The 14,057-nt window shown below is 35.1% G+C and overlaps 1 protein-coding gene across 1 annotated transcript in view; it reads left to right on the plus strand.

Moving 5' to 3' along the window:
- Positions 1-3,291: 3,291 nt before the first annotated feature.
- Positions 3,292-14,057, plus strand: part of LOC133195298 (plexin-A4-like) — a 169,035-nt gene continuing 158,269 nt past the window's right edge. The window contains exons 1-2 of the mRNA XM_061331149.1: positions 3,292-3,306; positions 3,586-3,795. Of these exons, the coding sequence (XP_061187133.1) occupies positions 3,292-3,306; positions 3,586-3,795 (225 nt within the window). The remainder of the gene's footprint in view (positions 3,307-3,585; positions 3,796-14,057) is intronic.

Raw genomic sequence — 14,057 nt, forward strand, 5'->3', positions numbered from 1 at the left:
TCAAATCTGGATGATGACCTCTGGGATAGGGCGGGGCCACAATGGAGGATCAAAGTTTTACATAGAAATATATAGGAAAAATCTTAAAAAAAAATCTTCTCAAGAACAGCAAAGCCCTGATTGATCATATTTATATGGAAGCATTCTCAGATAGTGTAGATTCAAGTTTGAACAAATCATGACCCCAGGGGGTAGGTTAGGGCCACAATGGAGGATGAAAGTTTTACATAGAAATATATAGGTAAAATTTTAAAAATCTTCTTCTCAGGAACAGCAAAGCCCTGATTAATCATATTTATGTGGAAACATCCTCAGGTAGTGTAGATTCCATTTTGTTCAAATCATGACCCCCGGGGGTAGGGTGGGGCCACAATGGAGGATCAAAGTCTTAAATAGAAATATATAGGAAAATTTCTTCTTCTGTAGAACAACAAAGCCATGATTAGTCATTTTGATATGGAAGCATCCTCTGATGGTGTAGATTCAAGTTTGTTAAAATGATGACCCCCGGGGATAGGGTGGGGCTACAATGGGGGAATCAAAAATTTTACATAGGAACATATAGGAAAATGTCTTCTTCTCAAGAACTGAAAATCATGTTTAGTCATTTTGATATGGAAGCATCCTCAGATAGTGTAAATTCAATTTTGTTCAAATGATGACCCCCGGGGGGCAGAGTGGGGCCCAATGGGGGATCAAAAGTTTTACATGAGAACATATAGAAGAAATATTTCTTCTCAAGAACAACAAAGCTATGCTCAGTCATATTGATATGAAAGCATCCTCAGGTAGTGTAAATTCAAGTTTGTTCAAATGAAAACCCCTTGGATAGGGAGGAGCCACAATGGGGGATGAAAATTTTTAAAAATCTTCTCAAGTACAACAAAGGCATTTGATATATTGACATGGAGGCATCATCAGGTAGCTTAAAATTTAATCCCCCCCCTTATCTTTTCAATACTGAACTGATTTGTGCTTTTGCCTAGCCAATGTGCTCAGGTGAGCGATGTGGCCTTTGGGCCTCTTGTATTATTATTATTAAAAATCAAAATAACAATATAAATTGATGGCTAATTTAAAATGAGAAAAATACCAGTTACTAAACTTAATCTTTTATGCAAAATATGTTGTATAGTTGCATTAATGTCCTGATAACTCCTCCTACAGTTTTCAAGGTTGTAAGTTTTTATCTTGCAGATCAGTTGTGCATTTAATAGAGATGTGGATAGTACTTGGATTTTGATTTTTTGATCAACCAGTTGTTGAACTTGGTTTATTTTCATGGGGTACATTAATATTTTTGGGAAATCACCTCCAGTCCTACAGTTTTCAGGATAGCAAGGTTTTATAATTTATGTTAGAAATAATGAGAAATACCTAAGCAAATATAGGGATCCTGGCTTGATGGGAGATACTTTTTTCAGAAAGTCAGAAAATAATGTTCACTGTTTATTGAGATTTTCATCACCAGTTTTTTTCATTTAAGTTAAATTTTTGAAAACAATAAGTCTCCTCTCTCCCTCCTGGATCTGATCCCTCCACCTCCTCCCCCCCCCACCCACCCACCGGCAGCAATTCCAAACAAAAAAATTTAAGGATGCATGGCCTTGATGCTACATTGTAGATTGCCACAACATTTTTCATGGGAATAAAGATGGACAAAAAGAGATAAGGTGACTCATGTGAGAGTTTTGGCCCATGGGCCTCTTTATATCCCCCCTCCCACTTGAAAAGTGAGGGTGTATAGTGATGAGGGTGTCCATCCATCTAGCTGTCCTTTCATCTGTACATCTGTCTTTCTGTTATGCTTTGGGGTACCCAACTCTTATCCGCAACTCGATCCTCTTATACCTCTGAATAAACTTTAATGAGACACTGTGTAACCCCTATTTTACTTTTTGATTGGACATATATTTCGCGTTTCCCATAGGAAAACATAGACTCTTCTTTCTACAATATTGGGGGTACCATCATCTCTTATCTGTAACTCCTCCTATGCTACTGAATAAAATTAAATGATAATTTCACAGAATTTTTATTTCAAATTGCTATTTTGCACTCCTCTAAGACTGTATTTTACTTTCTGATTGGACACATATTTCATGCTTTCCCATAGCAACACATGGACACTGCCATTCTTTCTATAAAATTGGGGGTACCTGTCTCTTATCTACATCTCCTCCTATACCACTGAATAAAATTTAATGATACTTTCACTGAATCTTTATTACAAAGTGCCATTGTGACCTCCTATTTTACTTTTAATTGGACACATATTGCAAGTTTACCATAGCAAAACATGGACACTGCCATTTTTCTATAATGTTGGAGGTACCCATTTCTTATCCATAACTCCTCCTATATAACTGAGTAAAATTTAATGATTCTTAAACAGAATATTTATTGCATAGTGCCATTTTGTACCTCATAATGTTTTGATCAGACAGATATTTGGGCTTTCCCATGATGGCAAAAAATGATCTTTGTCATTACATATGTATACTCATATGGGGGTGGGGGGGGGGAATCAATGTGTGAGCTCAGTGCTCACAGTACCTCCAGTTTTTAGGTCACCTGAGTAAACTCAGGTGAAGTATTGCTATCTGTTTTTGTCCGTCGTCGTGCAACATGCGTTAACATTTGAACATTTTCAGCTTCTCCTCTTAAACCGCTCAACCAATTTCAACCAATTTTGTCATATAGTATCTATGGGTGGAGGGAAACAAAATTGAAAATATAGAAATGTGTTAATTCTTTGAAGTGCATAGTTATGATGATACATGTACTATGACTCTAATTCCAAATTAATTTTGTAAATTTCTTGACCCTGGGTCTTGGGTTCTGGTGTTAGGGTAGGGCTTTGTTGAATTTGTAGTGAAAATGCATTGTACCTGTCTCTGCTTCTGGGCATATCAGAGGCAAACTGAGTAAAAGTTTTGATAATATAAGCAAGGGTATTTTTTACCAGATTATTGAAGATCTGGACCATTTGGTTAAGCATTCTGGTCTTGGGCAGGGCTCTATTAATTTGTATTCTACTGAGAGAAGTTATTCCCCTTTTCCATTCACCTTTGATAATGAATCACTGTAAATAATGTATTTGAAAGGTTAATAGAATAAGATAATTATGCAAGAATTTTATTGTATAATTCAAAAAGTACGATGTACCGGTACTTTCTTAGTTTTAATGATCTGGTAGACCTGTAAGTAATAGATAAATAAAAATGAGACAAAAATAATTTTTTAAATATTCTTCAAAGACGAAGAAAGGTCAATGTAAGAGGTTTTAATATGGGATTAAAAATAGTACAGAAGCACTAATAGTTTGTTAATAGTCTGCATGGTGATAGTGATAAGTGGGGGACAGATTAGAACTTAATTTATGAGTTGATACTGAATACTAGACTAATTATTTTGTCGATCCTGATCTTCCTTCTTCTCTTGCTTTTGGGCAACAAAGCTTCACCTATCAGTTTATTTAATACTCTATGGATCTTCTAGATTGTTGTACATGTAATATACTCGGGTGACCATTAAGGCCCTTGGAGCTCTTGTTATGGTAAACTTCCATTTTTTCATTTTCAGTTAATTCATGGAATTCCTGCTGCTTTGCAAAATGTTAGTTTCTGCAATGAAGTATCCCATGCAGTACCAGCATTTGGATTCATCATTGGGTTGTTACCACTAAATGGAACAGCTGTGTACACCACAAGTCAAGTCACAGTCATAGGGAGTACCCTTATTAATGACTTGATTACTCTGTATATTGGAACGCAAAATGGAATTGTACTGAAGGTAATAATTTATTGTTACATAGAATTAACAAACCTCTAATTTATGGATTAGATGAAATAGTGGAAAGTTTTTAATTGCCAACTTTAAAAAGAGCTAAGGATTTTAACTAGGCCCAATCAAGTTAAAAATTATTAAAATGGACTGTCAAATCTTAATTATACCCCCCGCAAACGAAGTTTAGGGGGGTATATTGAAATCAGCATGTCCGTTTGTTTGTCCGTCTGTTTGTAGACTAGATTTTGTCCGGACCATTTCTTGGGAACTGTTGCAAGGATTTGTCTGAAAAATTGTACACTTATTATTCGCCATATGAAGGTGTGCACCTGGTATTTTCATCATGATTGGATAATTTTTTTGCATTTTACAGGTGTTTTTTTCATTTTTAGCTCTACTGGTCAGAGACCAGAAGAGCTTATGCGATAGTAAGGTGTCCGGCGTCCGTCCGTCTGTCTGTCTGTCTGTCTGTCTGTCCGTCTGTCTGTAAACAATTTTTCAAAATGCTACTCCTCCTACAGTTTTGGTCTGATTTCAATATAACTTGGCACACAGGTAGACTACACTAAGATACATAATTTAATGCATCGGTTTTTGATTTGGATGAGCGGTGTTGCCATGGTTACTAAAAATAGAAATTTCTGTGAAATTCCTTTAAAACCCTACTCCTCATACAGTTTTGGTCTGATTTCAATATAACTTGGCACACAAGTAGACTACACTAAGATACATAATCTAGTGCATCGGTTTTTGATTTGGATGAGCGGTGTTGCCATGGTTACTAAAAATAAAAATTTCTGTGAAATTCCTTTAAAACCCTACTCCTCATACAGTTTTGGTCTGATTTCAGTATAACTTGGCACACAAGTAGACTACACTAAGATACATAATCTAGTGCATCGGTTTTTTATTTGGATGAGCGGTGTTGCCATGGTTACTAAAAATAGAAATTTCTGTGAAATTCCTTTAAAACGCTACTCCTACTACAGTTTTGGTCTGATTTCAATGTGATTTGGCATACAAGTAGCCTCTATTAAGATTCATAATTTAGTGCATCGGTTTTTGATTTGGATGAGCGGTGTTGCCATGGTAACTAAAAATAGAAATTTCTGTGAAATTCCTTTAAAACGCTACTCCTACTACAGTTTTGATCTGATTTCAATGTGATTTGGCATACAAGTAGACTCTATTAAGATTCATAATTTAGTGCATCGGTTTTTGATTTGGATGAGCGGTGTTGCCATGGTAACTAAAAATAGATATTTCTGTGAAATTCCTTTAAAACCCTACTCCTCCTACAGTTTTGGTCTGGTTTCAATATAGCTTGGCACACGAGTAGACTACACTAAGATACATAATCTAGTGCATCGGTTTTTGATTTGGATGAGCGGTGTTGCCATGGTTACTAAAAATAGAAATTTCTGTGAAATTCCTTTAAAACCCTACTCCTCATACAGTTTTGGTCTGATTTCAATATAACTTGGCACACAAGTAGACTACACTAAGATACATAATTTAGTGCATCGGTTTTTGATTTGGATGAGCGGTGTTGCCATGGTTACTAAAAATAGAAATTTCTGTGAAATTCCTTTAAAACCCTACTCCTCATATAGTTTTGGTCTGATTTCAATATAACTTGGCACACAAGTAGACTACACTAAGATACATAAGCTAGTGCATCGGTTTTTGATTTGGATGAGCGGTGTTGCCATGGTAACTAAAAATAGAAATTTCTGTGAAATTCCTTTAAAATGCTACTCCTACTACAGTTTTGGTCTGATTTCAATGTGATTTGGCATACAAGTAGCCTCTATTAAGATTCATAATTTAGTGCATCGGTTTATGACTTCTATGAACGATGTTGCCATGGTTAAAAAAAATAGAAATTTCTGTGAAATTCCTTCAAAATGAAATTCCTCCTACAGTTTTGGTCTGGTTTCAATATAACTTGGCACACAAGTAGACTACACTATGATACATAATTCAGAGCATCAGTTTTTTTATTTCGATGAATGATGTTGCCATGGTTACTAAAAATAGAAATTTCTGTGAATTTCTTTTAAAACGCTACTCCTCCTTCAGTTTTTATTTGATTTCAATTTAACTTGGCACACAAGTAGACTATATGAAGATATATAATTCTATTTATTGCTGCATGTTGCAAAGTTTCGAATCCAAGTGCTACTTTTTCTTTGTTACATGTATATGTACAGACCAGTAGAGCTACAGTCTCATCAGAGACTTCTGGTTATTATGTGGTTTTGCCCGGATCTGTTCCCAGAGACTATTGCATAGAATTGTATGAAAATTTGTACACTTATTATTTACTATATGAAAATGTGCACCTGGTATTTTCAACATTATTTGATAATTTTTCTGCATTTTACAGTTTTTTTTTTCATTTTCATTGACTCAGTCATTTTGGGTTCATGTCTAAGGTTTGAGACATAGAATCTAGAACATCTGTACAAAAATGTGAACCACAGCTTAAAAGAACTCATTAGAACTAAAAAAAAATCACAAAGTATTAAAAACAGTTTTTACATTACACAGCAGATAGTGTAAATCCATTTGTCCCTTGGGAGTAATGAGTGGACATGCATCCAGTTAAAGATTAATTAATGAGTTCAGTGTGGGAAGCTGTTAGGGCATCTCTGATCAAGCAGGTCTTATCTATATCTCTGGGGAATTGGGCAGAAAGAAATAAAGATCTCTGTTGTCTAATTAGTCTCTTAATTGTAATTTATGTCCGTCAAAATACATAGTTACTGGGACAGCCTTTTATTTTTGAAAATGAGTTTGATATAAAGGTATTAAGATCGATTTGATTTTGTATAATTAAGATTTTTTTCAACAATCAGTTTGCAGAGTGTCATGTCTCACAAAGATGACAGATAGTTGCAAACTATTTTTTTCAATGTAATAAAAAAAACCCACTGTAATTATTAGTATTGATGTTTTATTAGGCTGCACCTTAGTTTCATTCATTTAAAAAAATATAATGAGTAATTAAATTTTCACTCTAAATGTTTAAGCAAATTGTGAACACCTCTCACATCTAGAAAACATTAGTGATTTTGGTACCTTCTCTGAAAAACCTGGTGAGGGGTATTTGTCCCTTTTGGACAGTTCTAGTTTGTGATATATTTTTTTTTTACATGTATGTAACATGCTATAAAAAATCTGAATGAAATTTTGTAAACCTCCCTTGATTGTATTGGAATGAGGACCATTTCAAAATATTCATCATTTTTTCATGGTTTTACAAATTTGATCCAGGATACTCTATAAGTTTCAAAAGTTTACTTAATATCAACAACTGATAGTTGACTTTTACTGTGTATGTTTTGCAACAGTAAATGCTTCTTACGTCATGAAAACAATTCTTTCTATGTTTTAAAATTTTGTTTAAGAACACCTTGTTAGCTCACCTGAGCCGAAGGCTCAAGTGAGCTTTTCTGATCGAAATTTGTCCGTTGTCTGTCATTGTTGTGGTCGTTGTTGTTTTTGCCATTGTCATAAACTTTTCACTTTTTCATCTTCTTCTCCAGAACCGCTGGGCCAATTTCAATCAAACTTACCACAAAGTATCCTTGGGTGAAGGAGATTCATGTTTTTTACAAATGAAGGGCCACTCCTTCTTCTAAGGGGAGATAATTAAAAAATAGTGAAAAATTGGTGGTGTCTTTTGAAAATCTTCTCTAGAACCACTGGGTCAAAAAAGTTGAAACTTATATGAAACCTTCTTCCCATATCGAAAATGAATACAAAAATAATACAAGTAAAAAATACTAAAATAGTACAAAAAAAGTATATTTTTAATGACCAAATTTGGAACCCTCTAAATCTTGGTTCCAATTTAGGTCAAAAATAATAGACTTTTTAAAAGCCAAACACAGAAAAATATATTTTTAATATACTTTATTTTTTCGAAATAATACAGAAATGATACACATGACTTGTAAAAACGTATTGTTTAAATTGTACTTTTGTATTATTTCTCTATTTTCCTCTCCAAAGTATAAAAATAATACAGTCCATAGAAAAGTATAGAAAAAATACAGAATGTACTAATTTTGTATTAGTATATATTATTTTTGTATTTTTTTCACCTTTAAGAACTAAAATACAAAAAAAAAAAAAAAAAAAAAAAAAAAAAAAAAAAAAAAAAATATAGAATATATTAATTTTGTATCACATATATTATTTTTGTATTTTTTCATCTGGAACAATTAAAAGTACAAAAAAGATATAAAATATGAAAATAATACAGTACACAAAAAAGTATGAAAAAAATATAGAATGTATTAATTTTGTATTAATATGTATTGTTTTTGTATTTTTATCAGCATGAAGGATTGTATTTCAAAAATATCAAAAAAGTACAAGAATGATAGACAAAAAATACATTTAAATGCTTAAAATAATACAAAACAGAGTTTTAAAAACTACAAAAATGATCATGGGCAAAAATTGTTATTTGAAGAAAAGGGGTTGGAGATTGAGGTTCTTAACAGCATCTATTGATTGTTATTCAAAAATCTTTTATTTATTTGAAATATTTGTTAAATAACAATTTTAGTAACTCAGATTACCTTAAATGTACAAATAGCTAATTAAAAAGTAATTAATGTGGCCAGGCTACTGATTCAGCTACCAACTGTAGTCTTATCTTTCTTTTTACATATAATCTGCTCTTCAATATTCTTGATCTTTTTCACAAGTTTAACTAATCCTGTTTTCTTTGTACTTTTACCAGATATTTCAATCTTCTCTCTGCTTTGCTGTTTCTTTTGTATGGAAAAGGTAGAGGAGTGTTTACTTTGTTGCAGAAGTCCATCTTCAAATCACACAACCTGTCATCTCATCTGACTTCATCACTGTGAAATATAGAACAGAATGATATAATAATAAAATTTAATGAACCATTTATATAAAACCAACACAAATGACATTTACAAATTTATTCAAATTGCCTTTTGGTAACTACTCAGCTATTATAAAATTGCAACAAACTATAATGAAAAATTACACACGCAAACAATGTATTTACAGTACTCTAGATATTTACACTAATTATCAGGCAACATGCCTGATACAACCAGGCATTGTTAATGAGTAAATGCAATGTGTATTAGGCCGATGGCCGAATATGGTAGCCGATGGCTTGTATATGTGGTGGGCTGCAGGCCCCCATGTATGTGAGGCCGATGGCCTAGTGACAGTGTGAGGCCGATGGCCATGAGTGAGTTAGGCCGATGGCCTTGCATGCATGTAAATGGCCGATGGCCTTGAGACAGTGAAATGAATGCAGCCGATGGCCTGTGTGCGTGTGTAAAAGTGGATCTAACATGGATTTACAATAAACAAAATTTCTTTTGGGGTTAAATAACACACTTGACCAAGTGTGAAATGCCCAAGCAGTTACCTATGATCAGATCAAGGTGGTGGTGGGGAGGAAGGTGGATCTTTGAGATGTAACTCTACAGTTGCAGGAACTAGACAAGATGCTAAGAATCTGATTGGCTTATAGAATCACGTGATAACAAGCATGTTGAAATATGATATAATCTACAAGATTTTATATAAACAATATTTAATAAATTAAATAACATTTTATATAAAACCAACACAAATGACATTTACAAATTTATTCAAATTGCCTTTTGGTAACTACTCAGCTATTATAAAATTGCAACAAACTATAATGAAAAATTACACACGCAAACAATGTATTTACAGTACTCTAGATATTTACACTAATTATCAGGCAACATGCCTGATACAACCAGGCATTGTTAATGAGTAAATGCAATGTGTATTAGGCCGATGGCCGAATATGGTAGCCGATGGCTTGTATATGTGGTGGGCTGCAGGCCCCCATGTATGTGAGGCCGATGGCCTAGTGACAGTGTGAGGCCGATGGCCTTGCATGCATGTAAATGGCCGATGGCCTTGAGACAGTGAAATGAATGCAGCCGATGGCCTGTGTGCGTGTGTAAAAGTGGATCTAACATGGATTTACAATAAACAAAATTTCTTTTGGGGTTAAATAACACACTTGACCAAGTGTGAAATGCCCAAATGAAGTTATTATAATGTCAATATAATAGCTGAGAGCCCCAAAAGGAATTATCAAACACCACCACTCTTGATCTGATACCAAAAATTATAAAATCCAATGAACATAGATACAAAGCAAATTCATCTTCTTGAATTCCAACTTAACCCGTATTATGAACATGAGATAAAATAAAATGTAAAGTTACATTCGCTTATAAAACTACATATGTACATAACTGTTCATTGTTTAACAATCCGCTCCAAATTTTGTGAAAACAAACCAAATACACAACATGATGTGAACATAAAATGTTAAATTGCATGCTTAACTGATCTATTACATTTACATACACAACTGCCTTAAACATACAGCTAGTCTTTTTTACACAGTTTTTTGGCAACACATTGCCTTTTGTGCACGTGACAAAGTTTGATCATCGGAACGAATGTACCTGGTGTAACAGTCTGAGCTCCATCTACCCAAGGTTTTGATCAAGTGGTCTTCTACTTGGCCACCGGCAGCAGAGGTAGCAGCTCCTATTCTGAAGGAGTGGCCATTGAAATTCTCGTCATCCAAACCCAGCAATTTGAGTATCTGCTTTAGTTTGGTAATGAAAAAGTGTCTTGATAATGGATTTCCACTTTCATCCGTAAATAAGGCTGAAGACATGACACAGTTGTACCACTTTCTTCGAAGGTTTAAATATTTTAACATGGATTTCACTGGACACACGGTTTGGTCTGACTGAAATAAACGGATCTGAATTCCTTTACGAAAAGGGTCAGTTTTAGATCGTTTAAGCGTGATAGTATAAGCTTTGTAGTTTCGATCCATGACGACATCTTCCACACACAATAGGTTGTCTTGATTTATATCGTTCACAGTGAATTCCCCGCATCGAAGGAATGCGAAAAATGCTAGAGAACAAGCAGCTTGCAGCATGGTATCTAGGAAATAACCGAACATACCCCGCTGTAAGACATTTTGAATTTGGATCAAAACACTGTATGTAATGGGCCTCCTTTTCTGTTTAGAACTTTGTTGTTTTTGAATTCCCCTCAACACTGTTTGCAACCTTGCACACAATTCATCTGATGATAGAGGATTAGAAATACCAGCCTTCACATAATGGAATCTCACAGCTGCAAGATACAATTTGATGGTATTGTACGTTAGTTTTAGGGAATTGCAGCAATGTGTAACAAAGTAAATAAGGGTTTGTTCTGAGATCTTTGGTGGATTATAATTAGGCGCTTCTATTCCAATCGATGAAAGGAACTGGCAATATACTGTAAATCCTGTTCTGTATGTCCTCCTTGTATTGTCGCTGATTGAAGATTCGCATAAGTCCCTAGACTCTTTCTCTAATACAGGATTAATTCTTTCAAGGATGGTACTGGTACTGGCATTGCTGCTGCTGCTGGAGCTACTTCTCTGAATTTTGTCATCTGGAAACGAGAAAGAGAGTCAGCAATGATGTTTATCTTTCCTGGAACATGATCACATAATACAAGGAAATTATTATTAGCTGATATCCAAGTTAGTTTTCTTAGTAGCTTCATAATCATAGAGGATTTTGATCTGCGTTTTTTAATTATCTGAACAGTGGCCAGATTATCACACCAAAATTTAATTCTCTTTCCTGACCATTTATGCCCCCATATCACAGCGGCAACAACTATGGGATACAATTCTAACAATGCCATAGATAATGTGTCATTGCCGAGGTCTTGAATTTCTGGAGGCCATTTTCCTTGGAACCATTCTCCGTAATAGTTACCCCCGTAACCAATGGTAGAAGAAGCATCTGTATACAAGGATATGTCTGAGGCACAAGTCACATTTTCCTCCAGAAAGAACGAATGTCCATTCCACTGCTTTAGAAATGTTTCCCACATAGCCAAGTCCATTCTGCATTCTTTAGTTAAATTTACGTGATGATGTAATTTAGTAACTGAATGGGTCAGAGTTAAAAGATATGAAATAAATGATCTGCCTGCTGGAATAATTCGTGCTGCGAAATTGAAATGCCCTAATATTCTGAGTAGTTCTCTTTTTGTGCAGGAACGTTTTGACTTTAAATTGCCAATGAGAAAAAATATGCACTCTATTTTTTCTGGTGGGATTCGTGCTTCCATTTTAACAGAGTCCAATATAATTCCCAAGTATTCCATTTCTGTACAAGGCCCTTTTGTTTTCTTCTCCGAAATGGGAATTCCTAAATTGCCAAACACCATTGTTAGTATTGCCATACTTCTGAATCCTTCTTCCTCTGTAGGATCCAATGTCAAGAAATCATCTAACAAATGTAACACCTGCTTGATTTTGTAATTATTGGTTAAAATCCAGCAGACAGCCTGTGAAAGCATATCAAATATTTTGGGGCTACTTCTGCACCCAAACACTAAGCGTTTATAAAAGTAATATTTGTTTCTCCATTTTACGCCATGAAAAGGTTGCACTGTTTTTGACAAAGGTAATAGCTTGAATGCGTCCACAATGTCAGTCTTGCACATTAATGAATTAACACCTAATGATTTCAAAATACTTATGGCATCATCAATACGCACATACTGTAACGAGTAATCTTCCTTATCGATGAGGCTATTGATGCTAACTTCGGATGCCGAGTCATGAGGGGAAGAGAGGTCTACAATCAATCTGTATTTCTTTGAGTATTTTCCTTCGGCAACACCAATAGGGCTAATACGATAGACTTCAAACGGTGGTTCGTCATATGGTCCATCTACATAACCTTTGTCAATTTCATACTTGAGTAAAGTGTCTACTACTTCAGGTTTCTTCCTAGCTGTACTTAAATTTTTGCATTCAAATGAAGTCAATGGCAGCTTAGAAATTCCTGTGTCAAATCCATTCTCCAATCCATTAATGAAAGTATCTACAAAGTTTTTGTCTGGATGATGGTGCAATTCTGACTTAAATGCTTCGATGTTGATCGTAGTTAAAATTTCTTGTTTTTCGGAATCTGACTGTAGGGTAAAATCAGGTAGTCATTGCTTCTCACTTTGGTTGCCCTCCTTTTGTTTCGTGGTTGTTTTACATTGCGTGGAAGTATGTTTTCCCATCTTACAAGTTGAACATATATGTACCAAGTTACACGAGGGTCTGTTGCATCCTGTCTCGCTGTTAAAATTGTTACAGATTTCTCTGCCCCTATGCGTGATTCTGGGCCTTCCTTGCACATCCAGTTGGTTTTGTTGTCCTCTGTTCCTGTTTTGTCCTGGAAGTGAACTATTTGAAACTGCACTGAATTTTGCTCTTGGGCAGAAATGTGAAGTGTGTGTAGTACTGTTGCAATTCTCACATCTTATTACCGTCTGGCCAGCAAAAATAGTGGTAAACAGTTTCGTGTCCCTAATTGACCAGTCAACTCTGATATTTCTTTGATGAAGAAGGGCACTGGCTCTCGCTGAAAAGGCCTTGTGATATTCGTAAAATGCAGAACCACGTGTCATGGACGCCATCTCCACGATATCACGTTCATATGCATCCAATTCTATCCTTCTTTCCGGATATATTTCACAAATGATGTTTTTGAATTTTGAGAATGCCAGTATAAACTCGCTTATGGTTAAGTTTCTTTGTAATCTGGCATCAGTATTTTGTTTCAGTAAGATATAACGGCCTTCCGTATCTTGAATTTTGTGTTCCTCATTTTCACGAGGCAGAAGTAAAGCGGCAAGATTGACATCCTTACCTTGTATAATGTTCTTCCTGAGGTTTGTGGACACAGTCTCGACATACGGGACCGAATCCGATGGAACACGAGAGCCCGATGGTAAATTAACACGGTCCGGTTCCGATGTCGGTGTACTCTGGTTGGGATTTTGCTGTTGTAACTTGCTGACAACATTTGTAAGTGACAGAAGAGATTGTTGTATTGTATCAATTGCTTGGCTCAGCGAGTCTATTTTGGTTTCATTTGTTGACTTCCGCCCAGCCTCGTTATGAATTGCTCTCTCCGAAGATGCCGGAAGTTCATGAACTTCATCGCCATTTTGATTCTCACTAATGTCAATTGTTCTTTCGTCTGACAGAGAACTGCTAAGCTCTTTACGACTGTTTTGTACATTGTCTTTATAAATTTGAAGTAATTGAGATTTCTTTAAAGTAGCTGGCACTACTATATTTGAGTCTTTCAGTTTTTGTATTAAGTCTGATGACGACCAATTTTCGGGTATAT

This window comes from Saccostrea echinata, unplaced genomic scaffold, assembly GCF_033153115.1.
Source record: "Saccostrea echinata isolate AGI-Se365-2 ecotype Australia unplaced genomic scaffold, CSIRO_AGI_Sech_v1 ptg000029l, whole genome shotgun sequence".
In the NCBI taxonomy this organism is placed as follows: domain Eukaryota; kingdom Metazoa; phylum Mollusca; class Bivalvia; order Ostreida; family Ostreidae; genus Saccostrea; species Saccostrea echinata.